At 39.2% G+C, this 24,021-nt stretch overlaps 2 protein-coding genes across 2 annotated transcripts; both read left to right on the forward strand.

Moving 5' to 3' along the window:
- Positions 1 to 9,304: 9,304 nt before the first annotated feature.
- LOC139130626 (uncharacterized) lies at positions 9,305 to 11,628 on the forward strand. Its single transcript, XM_070696375.1, has 3 exons — positions 9,305 to 9,386; positions 10,454 to 10,630; positions 10,880 to 11,628. Exons 1-3 carry the CDS (start codon positions 9,305 to 9,307, stop codon positions 11,626 to 11,628), a joined length of 1,008 nt encoding a protein of 335 aa, XP_070552476.1.
- Positions 11,629 to 12,102: 474 nt separating this feature from the next.
- Positions 12,103 to 13,821, forward strand: LOC139130627 (uncharacterized). Its single transcript, XM_070696376.1, has one exon. It carries the CDS (start codon positions 12,103 to 12,105, stop codon positions 13,819 to 13,821), a length of 1,719 nt encoding a protein of 572 aa, XP_070552477.1.
- The last annotated feature ends 10,200 nt before the right edge of the window (positions 13,822 to 24,021 follow it).

Raw genomic sequence — 24,021 nt, forward strand, 5'->3', positions numbered from 1 at the left:
TTTGTTTGTTTGTTTGGGTTTTTTTGAGGACTTTGACATAATACATAATTTAGAATAGTGCATAATGTCATCAATAATAACTGGAAGCTTCAGGTCAAACAACACATAAATAACAGTTTGGGAGATGAGAACATATGAGTTATTCGTAGTTTCCTCATAGACTAGTACTACGATGTATAGTCAACATTGTCAGTGAAATTCCAAAATCAAATATCTTGCACAACATGCACTTGTAACCCCCCCCCCCGCCATGCTAATAAAGTCATTTATGCCAGTTATCAAACGTCTATAGATGAACAGATATTGCTAGTTTTATATTTAAAAATACACGTTAAAAGTTTTCTCATTGACTACTATGTATAGTGAAGCAACATTATCGATGAAATCCAAAAATCACATTATTTTTAAACGCATGCACATTTCACCTCCTGCCACTTCAAACAAAGTACATTGACATGAATCATTACACACACATAAATGTCTCTACATTTATAGTTTGTTTTTATGGGGAAAATGTTAATAGTTTGCCCAGTAGACTCCCATGTATTACGATTTTATATTTTTGGATGAAGCACTATATCGGGTACATTTTGCCTTCTTTTCAGGGCGACTTCAGAATTATAGTAAGTCAGAAGGGGGAGACTTGAACACATTGTGAGTTTATCAGGGGGTATTTGAAAAAAAAATCCAAGAACTTCAACTTGGTTTCATGATAATGGAAAACATGGCGAGGCACCAGTAAATCGATAACGCTTTGACCCTGGTCATGTGATCTGGGTCCCTGGTAAATCGGTTTTATGATTAATGATTCGTCTTAACGGTGTGTCGGAACCAAAAGTGAGGTCCCTTCATCAGTCGCTCTGTTGTTACGTATCCCCTCAGGTTGGTTGTGTGATAGTCACCGTCTCGCGAAGAGGAGAAGCCAGATTCGTTATTGAGAGAGTTAGTCACTGTTGACTGACTCTATAGTGAGTGGTGTCATAATAAAATTGATCTAGCATCAAGCGGAGTTCAGGACGCTATGAGTTTTGGTTTTGGGGGCATATTTTGAGCGTGACTAGTGCTAGTTGTGTTTACAGTAAGCAGTACTAATCTGTCGAAGATTTGTTTTTGTCACATAGATCGATTTACCCAGATTTTTTGGTTTTATGTCAATTTCACCACCAAGAAATAACAACATATGGTGCACTTAATTTACGCTTTAATAACTTTCTGAAAACTTGGAGAAAATTCTCTCGAGAAATTACACAACAGTTGCGAACTGATTTTGTCAACATTCTACTTTTTGCTTTACACACTTCCGCCATATGCACTAAAGCACAGTCGTATGGAGGCGCTCCGTACCTCCACCAAAGGACTTTACAGTCTATATGCCCAATAACGCCACAGATAAAGCACTTCAACTAGGCCACTGAAGGTTTGATGATGTACTTCTGTCGGGTCAAAAACGGCTGCGACAAGGAGTAAACAGAGTATTTTTGTGTACATTGCAGAAACTTGGAAACTTTGGAGGCAATTTCCTCTTCCTCTTTATTGCCGAGAGTTAGAGGATGAGGTAAAAACGTTGGTTTCAAATTGAGCGGGCACGGTTCTAAATCGATTGCAACAAAAACACCTAACTCATTCAAAAATTGCGGTCGGGCGCATTCCAAGGTGGAGTATGGCTTTTCGGAGAGCATCTCCTACAGACAATGAACTAGCAGACTTCTCCAGCTCAGCTCGTCAAACTTTTTTCTGTAACTCCGACAGTTGCAGCCGCATCTATAAGCACATACACAGAAGGAAAGTCTCAAAATAGCACACCTCAAATGTTTACAAGTTTCCTGTCAGAAAACTGCAACGATGGGCATCGCATGAACCACCTTCCTCAGTACATTCCATCCCTCACAGGGAGAAATTCGTCCCGCGTAGCCGTGGTTACAGTCAATACACTTTCAATTGGATCTCACTGGATCTCTCTATGCCCTGAAGTGCCTAGGCAGTCGCCAAGGTTGCATTGCTGGTATTAGGGTTGGAAGCTGAAACCATCCTAAGCTCCATGTTGTCGGCGCCCTCAGCTGACTGTGTGAGGAATGACACCTTGTGTTCCCTCGGCACTACTTTACACTTTATTGTATTCATGAATATTTATGAGTTCATACCTGACGGAATATTTTTGCTATGTGATTAGGCTTTGAATATTGTTACGCGTAAAACCGGCTTGAAACTGTACGACAGCTACCAGCAGCGAAAGACGGGTTGGGCCCGGGCGGGAAATTATATTCGCGCAAGTAAGCATCCTCGCAAGCTTTTCGACTCCTTCGCTCTTTGACTGTTCTAAACAATCTTTTAGTGAAAATAATGCTGGTCACCTGTCCGGTACTGGTCCACCTCCCTCCGCTAACCTGTGTCCTATTGGCTACTGTTTTTAAACAAATTCCGGGTGTAAAAACTGTCGGCTACCCGTCCGCTACATTCCTCTACCTTGTATTCTATGGGCGCACAGAAAAAAACTCTGATGAGAAAATGTAACTGCATTCCTTTTGCAGAAAGTTACATTAATTAATGAAAATTGAAAAGAGAACAAATTATTGATAAACTGATTTTTAACACGCACTTCACACGGGCACTAATTTGAAAACTACAGTTTAGCCAAAGCAGCTGTTTATTTCATGCATTGTTTCCGTTACCCCCAAATGCTGTACATTTACTTTGACTGGCACTTTAGACAATTTATAACTGTTTCATAAAAAAGTTCCGGCTTTCCATAAGTATTTATTATGTATACAAATGTAAAAAAAACCACGCTACTGATCGGACGTGCCGTCTTTGATTCCAGAATGCAATTATTTTGCCATGTTTCAGGCATCCATTGCCATTGAATATTGCATATGATGTCTGTGAATATATAGCGACTAAACTTGAATCGAAAATAAACTCAAAAAATGTTCCTTTTTTTCGGAGAACGTATATGTTTCAAAGTGTGTTCCCTGTACGACCATTTGGCCCCTCTTTGCATATGTCACCAAAATTGTCCATCATGATTATTCAAATTAATCATACGGTCAAAACGATGTTGTGAGAATTCAAAAACTCCCTACCGGTGTATGCAAATGGCTGCGACATCATAAATCCCCCTGTTGTGCGCCTACGGTCTTGTAACTCCCCTATCATGCCAAGGGAGAAAAGCAGTGTTGAATTTCACGTACATGACATGGTATGTGGTAGCAGTTGATGCGGTGCATTCCTTATAAATATGCAGGTATATGTCAATGATAATTTGGGGGCCACTTGAATATTTTTGAGGGTATTGAGGGAGGGATCTGAAAAAAAATGAAATTTCAATCACGATTCCTCCACCCCCATCCCAACCGTTATTTTATGAACGCAGCCTAATCCACTAAAGAAATTGTTCCCGTGACGTTACAGTTAGCTGGAATAACTCTGGAAAAATATGGTAGCTATGTATTAGTAAGCCTTAATGTCTTTAAACTGGCTACACTCACAACACATAAAAACACACCAGTTCTCTATTCATACGGTTTGTACTCACACAACTCAGCCGCCCAATATTGACAACTCTGTTGTCGGTCACTATGACAACTAAAAGTTGTTTTTCAATAGGAAAATGGTGTGGCGAATTTATAAGTGTACAAGAAATAATAGTAGCCTGTAGGAGTGAGGCTTGACTCAAAACTGATATTCGAACAATGCAACAATTCAATAAAATTCATTTAAAATGTAGATTTACTGTACATGGTAGTCTATGAGGAAACGATTAATATTTTTTCCCAATCATTATACAAAAACAAGTAAATCTGTGTATTTATGTACGCTTGATTATTGATATTAATGTACTTGATTAGACTAGGGTTGTTACAAATGGATATGTGTGAAGAAATTTGATTTTGGAATTTCACCGGAATGTTGATTCACTATACATGAGTCTCTGAGGAAACTATGAATAATTTTTTCCAATACAATTACAATAGTAAAGAAAAAGGAGGAACAATACTTATAGTCACTACGAGGATTCGTTCGTATTATACTATGCTATGATCAATCAAAAAAGGGTACACAATCTAGTGCAAGCAATGTACTCTGGCAAATTAGCAAATCACACAAGTGTATTTCGTTTGTCTAAAGATGTTGCATCACTTGGATAGACCATCGACTGGCGTATATAGTGCAATGGCTTGCTCTCAAGATCGAACTGACGTCGCTGGGTTTAAATACGAGCCGCTGGAAGTGGACAAGGCCGCAGATGTAGTGAGCAGATACATGAAAGAGGAGGTCGACGAAAATCTACCTGATTGTAGTTTGATTGAAAAGGACCTCACCAGTATTGACAACATTCTGGAATTTCTATCGAGTGAGGCAAACTTGGCGGCCGACGAGTCTGACGAGTGCAAACCGGAGATAGTGAACCAACTTAGGCAACTTAGCCGGCTGTATGCTGTCTCGGAAAGCGCTGAGAAGCATGAGCAGTTTGCAAACTACCTGGTCAGGTGCGATTATCCGACGTTGTACATTAAAATGCACAAGCAATGGCATTCGCTGATGCACGAGGACCAGGGATACTTATATGCAGTGGAGAGAGCGACCGTGATTCTGGTGAACACGTGCGACTCGTCTGACTGTGTCAGACTGTCGGTAAGGCGGGACTGGTGAAGATCCTTATCGAGGAACTCAAACTGATGAAGGGATCTCGCAGTCAGAACGAGATAAAATCAAGGACGACTATCTGCTTTGCATCCTGCACAACGCCATACGCCTCTGCAACGACAACCGTGGCTACTTCCGAGACGCAGGGACAGTTTCCTTGTTTCAGTTTTACTTAAAGCTGGACAACCCCGTTTACAGGGCACTGGCCTTGTTGACGTTGTCCTACATCATCGACGACGAAGAGACGACAAAATTAACGCGGGAAACGAGAATATTGAATTCTTAGTCGCTTTACTGGCCTCCGCCATTGATGCTGAGGACCACCGTGAAAAGGAAAACCTCTTTCATGTGACTGAGTTGGTAGACGGGATGACGAAGCTGGCCTTGAACGATGATAATAAGGTAAGGTGAGGAATGGTAATGAAAGCGAAAAGTCTATAAATTGTGAAACTCAGTCTAGCATCTAATTATTCAGGTTGACCCTTAGAATGCTATCGGCAAATTTGCACATAGCAAAGTCGTACAGAATAGAGAGAGATAAACACATCTAAACAAACCAACAAACGAACACGATTAGTAAATAAATAGATAAACAAATAGATAAATAAACAAATAAATAAATAAATAAATAAATTACCTACTACTAATCTCACACAAACAATACCATTCATTGTGACAAGTACCGCAATACTTTGATAGAAACAAATTTCACTGTATGGCGTCATCTGAACAGAAACAAATTTCATTTTCATGTATTTTTTTGATATTTTATTCCTTATGTAATTGAGTCACCACATGTTCACTTCGCCAAATTTTAGGGCGATGGCAATGGACTTTCTTGTGTAAATTTTCAATCACAGACACAAGACTCAAACATAAACAGTTCTTTGCGCAGTCGTATGTAAATACATATTGGATTGACGAAATCATTCTGTCGCAAAAGTTAGCTTCATCCAAAACTTAAACACGGACTATCGTCATCCAGTGCCTTGAAACCGCGTTCCTAACTTTCTTTAAGTTTGTGGCCAGGCTGGCAACATTAAGGTTTCACGCTCCAAGAACCTGGAAGCTTGAACTTTCCTCGAGGACACTAAGAATATATTCCTTCATAATCAGGAATAAAGGTCAGGGGTCACGGACACGGAATATTGTTACAAGGGAAACATATCAAATCGATCTACGAATATTTGAAAGTCAAACTTGCCGCTAATATAACTCTATTCAGAAAACTAAATTTTTTGATTTCATAAAAAGAATACTTTGAAAACGTCATTAACTCGGCAAGCTTTATTTTGAGTCCACGCAGCACATGTATTCGAAGTACATTTATAGTAAAATCTTTAAAGTCCAAATATCTGCCCCCGAGGTGTACTCGAACTTAACCAACTGTTTTTCTATGTACATGATATGCATTACGATGTCGTAGGTGACAATCGTCGAAGTCGGTGTTCTGCCCTCTCTGGTGAAGCTGTTACAAGACGGCAACAGTCTGGAAGAACAACGACTCTCGGCAACCGCTCTCTGGACTCTGACTTTCCACAAAGACAACAAAGACAAAATAAGGAAGGAAAAGGGCTGCATGAAAGGTTCGTTATGTCAAACGAATCGTGGTTCCGAAGAAACGTAACTACCATTGAAGCGAGTGGTGTCACTGTGGTTTACGTTTGTAAAACTTTTGCTCATCTACAAGAACTTACATAAGTCACGCTTCGTGAGCTTGATCTTACCGCAGAGTTACCTGCCGTTCAATCAATAGGACCTTCTTCTACATTGATAGATGTTACTGAGAAAGTAATTGCCTTTATCATATACCAATGCCCATTTTGCTTCATCCTATTGACGTTAACTGTAAAATATCAGTCGTGATATTTCACGGTAAACGTCGAGGAATGCATGATAAACGTCATCGATTTTGGAGTTTTCCCGAACTACATTAGCAGTTTGTTGGTAAACAACGAAAACAAATAAAATGGCTGCCGCTCCCCGCCTGCGAAGCGATGTCGCCGACGTAAAAAACTGAAGGCTTCGAGGAACACGGGTATTTCTGGTTTCCAAATACGGAATTATATTATATCATGCTACCATGCGCCATTCTGATTGGACGAGAGCTCATTCCACCGATGCTAGAATACTGTTTTAGCACTGATAGCAGTGGTAAAACGGGCCCCTAAACCAGCATTTTCGAAAATTTCCCACTCGCTGCATTTGAACGTACCCATCTAAACCATAGACCTTCGCGAAAAACCGAAACAGTCCGCTTTGTTTCAAAGAAAGAATACCGAATTTTGATACACAGATAAAGTGTGGGTCTGTAACTCACCTCTTGGTGAAAATAAGTTGGGATCGATGATAAAATACCTCTCTGAAGCAGCACATTTGAGTGTGATGTAGACGAATTATTGCATTGAGGCGACAGCGCACCGTGCACTTTTCTTGATATTGCGGGAATCGAGACGTGATATATCCTACCGCTCTTTAAAATGAAGCTACTAATAAATTGACACTTCCTCACAGTAACGGTATGTCATGATATTCTTTACCAAAGTTTGGGCTGCAACAGACCAGGGTGTCCTAACGATGTAGACCAAGAGGTTCAAAATAACAATGGGACGACTCCTGGCGACTGCGACAAAATTTGACATCAAATGCTGCGAACAATATCAGCGTCCAGCTCTCGCTGCATCGGGCAACACACACTGTACAACTGTTCATCACAATTGCAGTCATCGTACGTCTGGATTATTTCAAAACTGCATGTTTTCTGGTACGTCCGAATTATCCATCAAAAACACATCCTGTAACTTCACTGTACCACCTCTGAAAATCGCGACGGTCGACGTATACCGTATACGTGTAAGCGGTACAGAATGAGACAAATCTATTTTTAGTATGCCAAAAAAACCAGGACTATTGTTCATATGTAAATTTACGAAAAAATTGTTACTTTTTCTTTTGATTTGAACTCTTGACCTGTTTTCTGTGTCTGCAGCAGGTATTTTAATGATAGTCTTCGCGTTGCATGCGAATAAAATGCAATGTTGATGAACGTATGCGTATTTATCGTACGATACTGTGTGCGTGTACTTAATCCCAACATAAAAATGCTCAGTCTCGGGCGCAGAATTTCCGACGATCGATCTCTCACACGTCCATTTTCTGCATTTGGGGCTTAAAGTGACGACAATACTCAAACAAGACAACAAAGACACACAAGTTGATATAATATAATAGCAATAACCCCCTTCGCAGTCGGGTATACACTCGATTTTGGTACAATTCGCTCTGATAGCACTCGCCGATATATGTCGCGCATTGTACCAAAATCTCGTGTATACCCTCCTGCCGCGTGGGTTATTGCTTAAATAACATGTTGAGTCTTGTAACGGTTTCCCATGGTTTTCCTGTTAAAGTTCTCGATTTTTTTTGGCCAAGCTCTAGCAAACATTCTGCCTTTCGCATGGCGCCGGCACTGTGCACAGTCTACCCCAAACAGGTAGTGAGCGGATGACGTGACAGCGATGTCGCGACGACTGTTGACATGGCAACTCTCAGGGTAAACAAACAAAATGGCGGCCCTCTCCGCGCGAACACGTGCCGTACGACGATCGAGCGCGATCGAAATCAGATTAGATTTAAAGCTGAGGACAATTGTAATAGCATATTGCCCCTAAAAAGGTTCCTCCTGTATGACGATTTTTGAATCCCAGTGTCTTTCTTCTAAGGCTCCATTGAGATATCGAGGACTTGCAGCGATGACGCGCGCGATGTTGACTTTGTCGTATACTTTATGAATGAAGCCTGTTCATATAAATATTCCGATATTTATGCGCGAGGCGTAGTAAAGTAAAGCCTCAAAATTTAAGGTTTTTCGTACTATTAGTAAAATTATGGGCATGGGTATATGATAAATCGGTTATTACCCAATATCACCTGTTCCTGTGTCGTATCAGCATGAGAGTCATTTGTGCTGCGTCAGACACGAGACGAAGTCGAGTGTCTGACGCAGCACAAATGACACGAACGCTGATACTACAAAAGGAACAGGCGATATTTGGTAATAACCTCTAAGTGTTCGATTATTTTGCAGCCTTTGGAAACACTAAACGGCGAAAAAGATGTCGGACTGAAGAGGGCCTGTGCGGGTGCACTGTGGGAGCTTAAAGTTGGTCACGTGATGATCAGTTACAATTGGCATGTTCAGGAGCGGATGATAAAAGTGAAAACCAAACTCCAAACGGCAGGATATAATGTGTGGATGGATATTGAGAAAATGGGAGAGCGTCCTCGAGGTGGCAACAAAAAATGCTCCCATTCTATTTGAGTTTTCCCGCAAACTTTAAAAGTACCATTAATGGTCTGTACTTATTGAACACGAAAACGAGCAAAAATACCAGATGAGAAAGAAAACGAAAGTAAAACCATGTGTTAAAGGTCTCACGTAAACGTATTTAATGTACGAATACATATGGAAATACATACGTATGTTTCTATATATACAAAGGATAACCGATGGGCATGTAAACGTTTGCTCAGTCAAAGACACGGGCGAAGATAGATGGGCGTAGATAGACAAATGATCATATGTATCACGACTTTGCCCTTCTACTACACGAGGTATTATAATTACATCTCTTTTTCAGGTGGCAACATCCTAGAAGCAATGGCAGATGCAGTTGAGCTCGCCGATGTTGTTTTAATCTGCGTGTCAGAGAAGTATAAAAACAGTAACTCTTGCAGATCGGGTAAGTATTCTTCAAGACGCAGTGTCTTGAACTCGAAACGATTAAAAATGAATAAGGCCACAACTTGTCGGGTGTAGATTATATGAATAACTTTTCTATCTTATTGAGAGTGGTAACTTACGAAAGACATACCTAGTTAACAAAATAGTCAGCGCCTAAAACCGCTTTAATGCCGGAGCATAAAAAACGTATCAAAATATTAATATTCCCAGTAGACTTCCCTCGTAGTCGCTGGGCATTTCTCAGGCGAAGGTGGTACTCACTGGCCAGTCTAGTGTTTGGGTTTTGCAATCACCCAACCATCTATGTAAAATTGTACTGATGAACAATTCCGTCAATTTACTTAATAATCATACTAATTCTTCCAAGACTCTAGTCTTCTTCTTCTCTTTCTTCCGCTCTTTTTTTGTCGACCTAGAACTCAAGCAACGCTTACCGCAAACTTCTAAAACTTGCAGGACTAATAGGTACCTATGAGATTTCGTGCACCTGGGTATACAAATTTTGGTTGGTCACGTGACCTGGCGGCCATATTGGATTTTCCAAAAACCTAAAAACGGCTTCTTTTGATGATCTAGGGGCCTGGTCAATTTGAATTTTTTTATATAGCAAGCATGACATAAGGTCTTAAGATTTTGTAAATAAAATCGCGTGCGGTCACGTGACTTTGGCCGCCATATTGGATTTTGGAAAAATACCCTTTTAATCTTTAAAAATCTTTTTCTCAAGAACCAAAACACCATTTGAGCTGAAATTTTACTCATGTCATCCTTAGAGGGATATCTTTCAAGTTTGCGAAAAGCATTTTGATCGGTCACGTGATTTGGCCGCCATATTGGATTTTGCAAAAATCGCAATTTAATCTTCAAACATCTTCTTCTCCAGAACCAAAACACTGATTAGGCTAATATTTTATACATGTCTTCCTCAGAGTGATCTCTTTCAAGTATGCAAAATACATTTGGATCGGTCACAGGTACCATCATCTGTGATGTATGATCTGTGACTTCCGGAATCAAACAGGATACGAACAGTATTGCAATCTGAATCTGCTGTTCCATCTCTAGTCTCAGTGAAACTGCCTAAACTTGATTTGGTATCGTTTGGTGGTGATGTGCTTGCATGGAAAGAATTCTGGGACTCTTTTGAGTGTACTATACATCAGAACTCTCATCTGTCACGAATAGAGAAGTTCAACTACCTGAGGAGTAAACTTCATGGTGATGCACTGAACGCTTTATCAGGTATGACCCCTTCAAATTAGAACTATGATGTGGCCGTGAGATTACTTTGTGAGAGGTTTGGAGATAATCAAACTGTAATTAATGCACACTACTCGAAATTGATCAGCCTGCCAGTATCTGCAAATCAAGCAGGCAGTCTACGAACACTATACGATGGTATTGAAAAACACTTAAGAAGTTTAGAGGTCATTGGACACGATGTTAATCAGGACATTTTTGTTTCTATCATCACGTCTAAACTTCCCAAAGAGGTACTGTTCCAGCTCGAGCTGCAAAATGGGTCTAGAGAGAAATGGACAGTATGTAAACTCAGAGAACTCCTTGAACGGTATGTCATGGCTGCCGAAGCAACTGATAGACAGACATCACACAACTTTCCTTCCACAAAGGACAAAGCAACCCCTAAGAAGTCACCTTCAGCATCCAAGTTGTACGCAGAATCATCGGTATCATCTGCTCAAGCCTTGGTTATTGGCGAGAGGGGACCAACTCATCAAGCCAGTGAAAAGCTAAATCCTAAGAAACGTTGTCATTTCTGTGAACAACACCACTGGAGTGATGAATGGACGAAGTATTCAACTGTTGAAGCAAGAAAAGAGAAGGTCAAAGGTCAGTGTTATATCTGCCTAAAGAAAGGACATCGATTGAAAGACTGTGTTGTCAATGAGCCATGCTTTTTCTGTCGTCAAAGAAAGAATCACCATAGCAGTCTTTGTCCTAAAAGGTTCCCATCTACAAGGAAAGAGAACACTCTCCTCACTCAAGGACTTCCTAAAGATGCTGAACCCAATACAGAAAAGGCTCTAATGGCTTCCGGAGAAATTGTTCTCATGCAAACTGCCACTACTATGATCGAAAATCCAGACTCTTCATTGAAACAGTCTGTTCGTATCCTGTTTGATTCCGGAAGTCACAGATCATACATCACAGATGATCTTGCAAGAACACTAAGACTGAAAACTGGAACTGTCGAAGAGATGTCTATTGTCACATTTTGAACTCAAAACACAAAAGTGATCAAATCTCCAGTGACTACATTGGACATTTGTCTTCGAGATGGTTCTGTTATGACTGTCACTGTAAACATCGTGCCACAAATCACCGGAACTTTACAGCGAATGCCAATTAACACTGAGACATTTCAGAACTGGGACATTTTGTGGAAAGATATCCCTTTGGCTGATTCACTACCTCAGGAAACTGAAACTTCAACTATTGAACTACTTATTGGTAACGACTACTATTTGGATCTGATCCTGCCACAGAGAGTTGAAGTCCAGCCTGGCCTCTATTTACTTGGTTCCAAACTTGGATGGATACTTACTGGAAGAACACCAGGTAATCCTGAACCAGCAAATGAGCCGAGTATGTTAATACTCACACTTGGTAGTCAACTTGGTAGTACGACTCCTATGTATACCAGTCCTGATTCTTGACTTAACGTAACGCCAAATCTTGCAGACTTCTGGAGTATGGAAGCAATCGGGATAAGAGACTCTTATGAAGAATCTGATGATGACAGAGCACTCGAACACTTCAATGAAACTGTGAAATTTGAAAATGGAAGATACCATGTCAAGATGCCTTGGAAAGAGGAACAGCCTGACTTGCCTGAAAATCGTGAACTTGCCTATTGCCGTTTAAAGACATTGGTCCAGAAACTGTCCAAGAACCCAGATCTTCTAGAAAAATACAATGCCATTATTGAAGAACAGAGAAGGAGAGAGATAATAGAGCAATTGACAGACACATCTGAAGTAGGACACAAAAGACACTATATACCACATCATGCTGTGATTAATCCCATGAAGACAAGCACAAAAGTAAGAATAGTGTATGATGCCTCTGCCAAAGTAACGAAGGACTCTAAGAATCTCAATGAATGTCTCTACCGAGGACCTGTCATGCTGAAAGATTTATGTGGACTATTACTACATTTCAGACTGAACAAAGTTGCCATGGTAGCGGACATTGAGAAAGCCTTTCTACAAGTCGGACTTCAAGCCCCTGATAAAGATATTACTAGATTTTTCTGGTTAAAGGACTGTAAAATTCCACGGGTAGATGGTAACCTTCAAATCTACAGATTCTGCCGCATCCCGTTTGGTGTGATTTCAAGTCCTTTTCTTCTGGCCGCCACATTGGACCATCACTTAAAGAAAGATGGAAGTGAGGCCGCACAGAAGATAAGAGACAATATCTATGTGGATAATGTAATTACCGGAACTGATGCTCCACAATCCGCTTACAACTTCTACACTGAAGCAAAGAAGATCTTCTCAAATGCTTCCATGAATTTGCGTGAGTGGACATCCAACTCAGAGTTACTATTGAACCGTATACCAGAGCATGATCAATCGAGAGGTGACAAGATTAAAGTCCTAGGATCGAACTGGCATGTGAAAGAAGACACAATGACTGTACCTGGTCCTGAAATAGAGAAGCTGTTAGTAGTGTCTACAAAGCAAGAAGCACTGCAGTCTATTTCCTCAATCTTCAACCCCCTTGGATTCTTCACTCCAGTAACACTGAATGCAAAGCTTTTTCTACAATCACTGTGGAAAGCAGAACTGAACTGGGATGGAAGACTTGACAAAGAAAGTCTAAGCCGGTGGAAGTACATTGCTGAACAACTGCAACTCATTCCTTCTCACAGTTTCCCAAGATTCATAGGGACTGGCAAAGAGACTACACAAGTAAAATATCAACTGATGTGCTTCAGTGATACCTCTACTCGTGCTTATTCGACAGCTGTCTACTTGCGTCACCTGAAAGGGGAATCATGTCAGGTCAATCTACTGTTCTCCAAGACCCGTCTTGCACCTATGAAGAAAATAAGTGCACCAAGAATTCAAGCTCCTTCTCAACCAAAGACTGGCGATGTTGTGATTGTCAAGGACAATTTGCCTCGTGGATCATGGAACTTGGGGAAAGTTCATGATCTGATTCAAAGTAGAGATGCAGAATGTCAAGCTGCAAGGGTAATTCTGCCGTCCAGGAAATGCATCAATCGACGTGTGAATCTACTTTATCCTATAGAATGTCCAGAGACCTTAACTCAAGAAGATTGTGACGTGCAAACTGTTCAAGCCGATGAAACTAAATCAACTAAACTAGGAATTCGACGACGCCCTTCAAGACGAGCCGCAATCGAAGCAAACAAAAGACTTGCCCAACAACTTAGCCAATGATAAACAAATATTAGTTGTGCGGACAATTTCTTGCCCAGGGAGTGTCGCAGAATCTCCACGATATTACTTGTGGGGACATTTCCAGTGTGGATAGTATTGTGAAATAAGTTGGCTCTGAGTAACTAAACTTGTAAATATTCATGAACTCTGTGAAACTTCTATGCGCCTGAACTTTGACTCTTTTCTAATGACATGCATAAAATTTGCATGCTCATTTACATCATTTGCATAAGTCCAAATCTTTTCTAATTGCTTGTCTAGTTTTTTCTCTATTTTGATTGTAAATACGATAAAGATGGTTTTGTCACAATACAAGAAAACAAACTATACAACTGGATATGAGATTGGAACTCCTGGAAGTAGAAATATTTGACTCTGCCGATTCTCAAAGATGTCAACTGCACAAAGATTTTTGTCTGTGCCAAACAAGACAGTTTACTAACTATAATGTATAGCAGTTCTTTCTAAGTGAATTAAAGTTGTTGCTGCATTATCAACTTTTGTCACATGATTAACTACGCTGCCCTCAACTGTTGACCTATGGCGCGTAATCAAGGCCAATATTCTAACTCCCAATTTTCAACTATACAAAGCGACATTCAACATTCAAACTCCCCATTTTCAACTATACAAAGCGACATTCAACATTCAAACTCCCCATTTTCAACTATACAAAGCGACATTCAACATTCAAACTCCCCATTTTCAACTATACAAAGCGACATTCAACATTCAAACTCCCCATTTTCAACTATACAACTCGACATTCGACATTCAAACTCCCCATTTTTAACTGTAAGCTTACAACTAAACATTCAACTATCGAACTCAACATTTGGGATTGCTATTCCCAATTTTCAACTTTCGAACTCCACATTTTCAACTCTCGAACTCAACATGTAGGATTCGCATTCTCCCTAGGCATCCTTAACTTGCTTCATTGTAGTTACCCACGTTTTTCCTTCTGGGCTATACTACGTCAGAACGCGTCATAAATACGTCACATGACGTTTCGGAGTTTTGGAGTTATTCCTATGTGATGTTCTAGAGGGTCCAAAAATATGGACCGGAAACACTTGTGATGCTATCAAGATTTACCGCCGACCTCCGCCATCACTTAGGCCTAATTCGGTCGCTATCATGTCGTCTAATCAAGAGCATGCATGCGTGGCTCGCCATGGCTTATTTTAAAATTAAAAACTCGATTGTTAATTTCCACACTATTACAGCCAAAACACAACTCAAACACTAAACTAGCTCTGCATGGCAGGGCTTAGCCCTGCGTACGATGCTGTGTGTTCCGCTACAGCTAATCGCCTGGTGAGCGTGGCGATTAGCTGTAGCGGAACACACAGCATCAATAATAATAATAATAATTTATTTTTCTAAAGTGATTTCCATCAATAAAATATCAAACCGCTTTACAATAAACTACAAGATGAAAATACAATAATAATAAAAGTACCATAAAAATGCTCTGGTTAAAATACAACAATTACATTAAAATACTCCGTTAAAAATACAAACTCTACAATGCAACATGATACGAACATCAAAACGATGACTTAATCATTATAGTACTTTCTGAAGAGATATGTTTTCAGAGATGTTTGAAAAGAGGCAACAGATGGTGACAATCTAATTTCTTTTGGTAAGGCATTCCATAAAGTGGGAGCAGCATTAGAAAAAGAACGGTAACCAAAATGTTTCTGTTCCCAGTTCACCGGCTCCAAAATTGGTGTGAACGCTGAGCGTGTAAACCGTTTAGGAACGTGAACTGTGATAAGATCAGAAAGATAAGCAGGTGCTTGATCATGCAAAATTTTATACACAAAAAGAAGAATTTTGAAATTAATTCTAGCATGGATAGGCAACCAGTGAAGCTCACGTCTCACTGGTGTGATGTGTTCATGCATTTTTGTGCGTGTAACTAGGCGAGCAGCAGAATTTTGAAGTAACTGAAGTTTACAGAGGTATTTGTCTTCGATACCGAACAGCAAGCTGTTGCAGTAATCGAGACGTGATGTTACAAAAGCATGCACGAGTCTTTCAGTGTTTGAACGATCTAAAACATTTCTAATACGACCAATTCTATGTAGAGCGAACGATGCACACTGACATAATTTCAAAATTTGAGTACTCATATCTGCACAGCAATTTAAATAAACACCAAGATCACGAACAGATAAACACCAAGATCACGTTAAGCATCGTACGCAGGGCTAGGCAGGGCTGTGTGTTACCGGCGTTATACGGCCTCCCACCACATGTAGTGGGAGGCCGTATAACGCCCGTTACCGGCGTTATACGGCCTCCCACCATATGTAGTGGGAGGCCGTATAACGCCGGTAACACACAGCCCAGTGCAATGCAGAGCTAACACTAAACACACCAAAGCACATACAAGACGAGATGGCTGATGTGTGAAGCCACTTTCCCTTTATTACACCGTGACCACTATGTTCAACATCATGTATTTCACGTTGAGCGGCTTGCACTAGCTGGACAATATGCTCACTACACATTCCAATGCCACTAAACTGTGACAAAAGTCTAAGAAGACTCTCACACCTACGTGACACATCTCCCCGTCTGTCAGGCTGGTCAAGGTCAAGTAGCAGCCTAGACAAACTACCACTGACGTGGTCACTAACGAACCCGGTGTCGTCCAAAATTAACTGCGAGGTCACCATATGTTTGGGACTCCCTAACAAAGTGATAAGTAGTTTCATGTAAAATGACACCGACGATTTTTTAAAGTCGTATTTGACTATATGTATGCTAATTTTGGCTTGTGTTCGCTGGCTAGTGGTCTAGGGGGACCTATGACTTCGATAGTTGAAAATGGAAAGTTTGAATGTTGTATGTCGCTTTGTTTAGTTGAAAATGGGGAGTTTGAATGTTGAATGTCACTTTGTATATGAAAGTGGGGAGTTTGAATGTTGAATGTCGCTTTGTATAGTTGAAAATGGGGAGTTTGAATGTTGAATGTAGCTTTGTATAGTTGAAAATGGGGAGTTTGAATGTTGAATGTCGAGTTGTATAGTTGAAAATTGGGAGTTAGAATATTGGCCTTGATTAGACGCCATAGTTGACCTGTGATGCTGCCGAAACTTAACTGACTTCTCAACAATTATTATTATTATTAGGGGCCCAAGCCGACCGGCTGGGACCCTATTGTTATTGCTCAAGTTCTACTACTTCCTCTTCTTCCTCTTTTTAGGGGACAAAGCCCTATGGGGCTTGTCCCCTATTGTATTTACTCTGGATCACTTCTTTAGGGGACAAAGCCCTATGGGGCTTGTCCCCTATTGTATTTACTCTGGATCACTTCTTCTTCTTCTTCTTTAGGGGACAAAGCCCTATGGGGCTTGTCCCCTATTGTATTTACTCTGGATCACTTCTTCTTTTTCCTCTTCTTCCGACAATTCTTTGCAAAGCTAGATCTACAAAACCGTTGCGCGCAGCCTTTTCAAATTTGCAGGGCATATTAAGCATACTGAGTACTGGTGCACCTGACCCTTCATATTTTGATTGGATACATGACCTGGCTGTTATTAATTATTACAAATTTTAATTTCACCTAATTTGCATAAAAATTGAAAAATCGAAAATCTGTTAAGAAACTTTTTAGACCATACTACCTAGATGCTACATACCAAATTTCAGGAATTTTAACCATGCCGTTTATGAGAAGAAGATTTTTAAAGTATTATTTTTCTGATTTTTCAATAACCTTTGACCTCCCCTATACCTCTGCAGCTAAGTTATACCAATGGCTTATTCTGGCCTATGTGAGAGTCGTGGGGGGCCGGGGGCTAGTGACTACTGAACAATGACCTACAGGGGATCAAACTGCAAATCAATATTTTGAGGATGAACTTGACCTATGACCCTGGCATGTTTCTCTACCACATTGATTATGCACATATGTAATTCCAGCCTTCAAAGTAGTGCTAGAGTTCTGATTTTTGGTACACAAGGACATGTATCAGTGTTACGGTTTTTTAACAAAATGTCACATGATCAGCTCATCCTATACCTCATTGATTATGCACATATCTAATTCTGGGCAAGCCAATAGAGCTGGAGGTCTGATTTTTGGAATATAGTGATAACCATTGAAAACAATTTTTTTCACAAAATGTCACATGACCTTGATGACCCTTGACCCCAAATATACATATCTGTCCATAACTCAGTAACCACAAGGGCTACACCTTTCATATTTGGTAAGATGGGAGACCTTATGGTACCATAGGTCATGCCTCATTAAATATGCACATATCTAATTTTGGGCAAGCCAACAGAGCTAGAGGTCTGATTTTCGGTATATAAGGATAACTATGGGATACAATTTTTTTGACAAAATGTCACGTGACCTCGATGACCTTTGACCTCAATTACACATTTCTGTCCATAACTCAGTAACCACAAGGCCTACACCCTTCATATTTGGTATGATGGGATACCTTATGGTACCATAGGTCATGCCTCATTAAATATGCACATATCTAATTTAAGTTAAGCCAATAGAGCTAAAGGTCTGATTTTTGGTATATAGGAATAACTATGGGATACAATTTTTTTGACAAAATGTCACGTGACCTCGATGACCCTTGACCTCAAATATACATATCTGTCCATAACTCAGTAACGACAAGGACTACACCATTCATATTTGGTATGATGGGAGACCTTATGGTACCATAGGTCATGCCTCATTAAATATGCACATATTTAATTTTGGGCAAGCCAACAGAGCTAAAGGTCTGATTTTTGGTATATAGGGATAACTATGAGATAAAGTTTTTTGACAAAAATATGCACATATCTAATTTTGGGCAAGCCAACAGAGCTAAAGGTCTGATTTTTGGTATATAGGGATAACTATGAGATAAAGTTTTTTGACAAAAGGTCACATGACCTCGATGACCTTTGACCTCAAATATACATATCTGTCCATAACTCAGTAACCACAAGGACTACACCCTTCATATTTGGTAAGATGGGATACCTTTTGGTACCATAGGTCATGCCTCATTAGATTTGCACATATCTAATTTTGGGCAAGCCAACAGAGCTAGAGGTCTGATTTTTGGTATATAGGGATAACTATGGGATACAATTATTTTGACAAAATGTCACGTGACCTCAATGACCTTTGACCTCAAATATACATACCTGTCCATAACTCAGTAACCACAAGGACTATATCCTTCATATTTGGTAAGATGGGATACCTTATGGTACCATAGGTCATGCCTCATTAAATATGCACATATCTAATTTTGGGCAAGCCAACAGAGCTAGAGGTCTGATTTTTGGTATATAGGGATAACTATGGGATACAATTATTTTGACAAAATGTCACATGACCTCGATGACCTTTGACCTCAAATATACATACCTGTCCATAACTCAGTAACCACAAGGACTACATCCTTCATATTTGGTGAGATGGGATACCTTATGGTAAGATATGCTGTACCTCATTAAATATGCACATATCTAATTTCGATGACCTTTTTTCCATAAATATACATATTTGTCCATAACTCAGTAACCAAGAGTCCTATACCCTTCATATTTGGTACGATCTTAGACCTTATGATGCCACATGCAGTACCTCATAATTGTGCACATTTCTAATTTTGAGCTACCAATAAACCTAGTGTTCAGATTTTTTGTTGACAGATGTAACATAAGGAAAGAAAGTTTAGTTGGAAAAAAGACATGTAACGGTAATGACCTTTGCCCTCTCTGATTACATTTGCCTTCTTTTTCCCACTTAAGATTGCTTTGGCGCCGGCATTGCTGCTTGCAGCTATATTTAGGGGACAAAGCCCTATGGGGCTTGTCCCCTATTGTATTTACTCTGGATCACTTCTTTAGGGGACAAAGCCCTATGGGGCTTGTCCCCTATTGTATTTACTCTGGATCACTTCTTCTTCTTCTTCTTTTTCCTCTTCTTCCGAAAATTCTTTGCAAAGCTAGATCTCCAAAACCGTTGCGCGCAGCCTTTTCAAATTTGCAGGGCATATTAAGCATACTGAGTACTGGTGCACCTGACCCTTCATATTTTGATTGGATACATGACCTGGCTGTTATTAATTATTACAAATTTTAATTTCACCTAATTTGCATAAAAATTGAAAAATCGAAAATCTGTTAAGAAACTTTTTCGACCATACTACCTAGATGCTACATACCAAATTTCAGGAATTTTCACCATGCCGTTTATGAGAAGAAGATTTTTAAAGTATTATTTTTCTGATTTTTCAATAACCCTTGACCTCCCCTATACCTCTGCAGGTAAGCTATACCAATGGCTTATTCTGGCCTATGTGAGAGTCGTGGGGGGCCGGGGGCTAGTGACTACTGAACAATGACCTACAGGGGATCAAACTGCAAATCAATATTTTGAGGATGAACTTGACCTATGACCCTGGCATGTTTCTCTACCACATTGATTATGCACATATGTAATTCCAGCCTTCAAACTAGTGCTAGAGTTCTGATTTTTGGTACACAAGGACATGTATCAGTGTTACGGTTTTTTAACAAAATGTCACATGACCAGCTCATCCTATACCTCATTGATTATGCACATATCTAATTCTGGGCAAGCCAATAGAGCTGGAGGTCTGATTTTTGGTATATAATGATAACCATTGAAAACAATTTTTTTCACAAAATGTCACATGACCTTGATGACCCTTGACCCAAAATATACATATCTGTCCATAACTCAGTAACCACAAGGGCTACACCCTTCATATTTGGTATGATGGGAGACCTTATGGTACCATAGGTCATGCCTCATTAAATATGCACATATCTAATTTTGGGCAAGCCAACAAAGCTTGAGGTCTGATTTTCGATATATAAGGATAACTATGGGATACAATTGTTTTGACAAAATGTCATGTGACCTCGATGACCTTTGACCTCAATTACACATTTCTGTCCATAACTCAGTAACCACAAGGCCTACACCTTTCATATTTGGTATGATGGGAGACCTTATGGTACCATAGGTCATGCCTCATTAAATATGCACATATCTAATTTTGGGCAAGCCAACAGAGCAAGAGGTCTGATTTTTGGTATATAGGGATAACTATGGGATACAATTTTTTTGACAAAATGTCACGTGACCTCGATGACCTTTGACCTCAATTATACATATCTGTCCATAACTCAGTAACCACAAGGACTACACCCTTCATATTTGGTAAGATGGGAAACCTTATGGTAAGATATGCTGCACCTCATAAAATATGCACATATCTAATTTTGGGCAAGCCAACAGAGCTAAAGGTCTGATTTTTGGTATATAGGAATAACTATGGGATACAATTTTTTGACAAAATATTACGTGACCTCGATGACCCTTGACCTCAAATATACATATCTGTCCATAACTCAGTAACCACAAGGGCTACACCATTCATATTTGGTATGATGGGAGACCTTATGGTACCATAGGTCATGCCTCATTAAATATGCACATATCTAATTTTGGGCAAGCAAACAGAGCTAGAGGTCTGATTTTTGGTATATAGGGATAACTATGAGATACAATTTTTTTGACAAAATATCACATGACCTCGATGACCTTTGACCTCAAATATACATACCTGTCCATAACTCAGTAACCACAAGGACTACATCCTTCATATTTGGTAAGATGGGATACCTTATGGTAAGATATGCTGTACCTCATTAAATATGCACATATCTAATTTTGGGCAAGCCAACAGAGCTAGAGGTCTGATTTTTGGTATATAGGGATAACTATGGGATACAATTTTTTTGACAAAATGTCACATGACCTCGATGACCTTTGACCTCAAATATACATATCTGTCCATAACTCAGTAACCACAAGGACTACACTCTTCATATTTGGTAAGATAGGATACCTTATGGTACCATAGGTCATGCCTCATTAAATATGCACATATCTAATTTTGGGCAAGCCAACAGAGCTAGAGGTCTGATTTTTGGTATATAGGGATAACTATGGGATACAATTGTTTTGACAAAATGTCACGTGACCTCGATGACCTTTGACCTCAATTATACATATCTGTCCATAACTCAGTAACCACAAGGACTACACCCTTCATATTTGGTATGATGGGAGACCTTATGGTACCATAGGTCATGCCTTATTAAATATGCACATATCTAATTTTGGGCTAGCCAACAGAGCTAATAGTATGATTTTTGGTATATAGGGATAACTATGCGATACAATTTTTTTGACAAAATATCACATGACCTTGATGACCTTTGACCTCAAATATACGTACCTGTCCATAACTCAGTAACCACAAGGACTACATCCTTCATATTTGGTGAGATGGGATACCTTATGGTAAGATATGCTGTACCTCATTAAATATGCACATATCTAATTTCGATGACCTTTTTTCCATAAATATACATATTTGTCCATAACTCAGTAACCAAGAGTCCTATTAGTCCAGTCAATTTAGGGTTTAACCCAGGACTAATTGCAACAGAAATTATTTCTTCACCATGACCTTTGGAAAGGTCTCACTAATGACATATTAAAAGTATAGGAAAATATAAGGGGTGCAAATTGGTTTAATTTGCATATATTCAAATTAGCTATATATTGCCTTTAAAATGACTGCTATACTCACATTTTGGACATGTAAACTGAATTCAAGTGACTTTTTTCATTGCAACACAATTTAGTAAGGTTCAACAAGTTATTTTCTAAATGTCTTGAACAATAAAGATTATGCAAATTAAGTAATTTGCATATATTCGCAGTTTTTCCACTATTTCAGACAAAATGAATGTTTAAGCTCATATTTAAAGAATTTTTTTCTCCATGAAATTGTTAAGGTTTTGCAAGAATTACCTAAAACAAATGAGGTTGACCTAATTTGCATGCTAATTATTTTAATACAAAAGGCCTAATTTGCATAATTGACACAAACAGTCTTCTTAATACAATAAGACTACAATAGCTTCCATTGACATTTTCTGGTTATTCAGAAATGCAATGAATAAAGAGAAGAGTTTCAGAGCATTACTATTTAAATAAAGGGAATCAGAATACTTTCTTTGGATATTCTCCTTTCTTTTACGACGTTAAGGTTATTCATAAAAAATCATTGGACGTGTTAAGTAATTTGACATCAATTGTCATTTTCAGTCATTTTATCCTACAACATGTTCGATTGCAGTAAAATTTTTGAAGGAATATTTTATGCTTTTGGTCACTATCTTCAATGACGATGGAAATATTCAGTTACTAATAAATGGTTCCCCACACTTAACAGTTGTGCCTGTGAAATCCTTCTCATTATTAAACTATCATTAGTATAAATACGAACATCATTTGAATCACCATGATGGTAGTGGTGATGACAATTATTATGATGGTCATTATCATATCAAAATTTCTTCCTCTTCCTCTCTGTTTACATCTTCCTCTAGGTGGTTCATTTGTTTACAGCCAGAATCCTTTTGTTGACAACAGAAAGTCTAGATTTTGCTTTCTTCTGGGGTTATTCATGCTGCTGCAGTTCATGGGAAGGGCAACTCAATGAACAGATGTGAAGCATAGGATGATATAATTGTACTGCGTATCATATCAGATCTTAGATGTGCAAGTATCACTCATGGGGCTGTTATGTAATGGACTTCCCATTTGCAGATTATTAGACTTTTGTATTATTACCAATAAGATCGATCACTTAAGGAATTGAGAGTCTGGCCAATCTGAGGTGAGACTTCCATAAGGTTCAAAATACAGGATAACCAATTTTATGATAATTTGATGTCCAAATTTGATATCCTAATTGATAAACTCGTTAACGGCAGCTTCTGTGATGCAAATCCCTTCATATTTTGGTTTTCTTGTTTCACGGTCATGAAAATTTGAAAGAGCAGCTAGACCATGTAACATTATGAAAAGTATCTAGATTTGCATTTACCAGTGATTTAGATTATCATGATTCAGTCAACAGATTTTTTTCAGTTTTTCCTTAAATGCTATGGCTGTGTACGGTAAGATTAAACAGGAAATCTCTCTCTTCAGTCCATTATATGACTTTATATTAATTTTCAATTGTTGTCTTCAAGAAATTTCAAAATTTTGAGAAATGCAGTGTTCTTTGATTATTGTAATGTCTTTCAGCTGATAAAGGAACA

The sequence above is a fragment of the Ptychodera flava genome, chromosome 4 (assembly GCF_041260155.1).
Source record: "Ptychodera flava strain L36383 chromosome 4, AS_Pfla_20210202, whole genome shotgun sequence".
NCBI classification, from domain to species: Eukaryota; Metazoa; Hemichordata; class Enteropneusta; family Ptychoderidae; genus Ptychodera; species Ptychodera flava.

Excerpts from the sequence above, each read along its gene's own strand:
- LOC139130626 (XM_070696375.1), top strand. The coding sequence starts at position 9,305 with ATGGCAGATGCAGTTGAGCTCGCCGATGTTGTTTTAATCTGCGTGTCA. Across the intron at positions 9,387-10,453 it reads CAGTAACTCTTGCAGATCGG|TCTCAGTGAAACTGCCTAAA; the intron begins GTAAGTATTCTT and ends TTCCATCTCTAG. Across the intron at positions 10,631-10,879 it reads TGCACTGAACGCTTTATCAG|AGGTACTGTTCCAGCTCGAG; the intron begins GTATGACCCCTT and ends AACTTCCCAAAG.
- LOC139130627 (XM_070696376.1), top strand. The coding sequence starts at position 12,103 with ATGGAAGCAATCGGGATAAGAGACTCTTATGAAGAATCTGATGATGAC.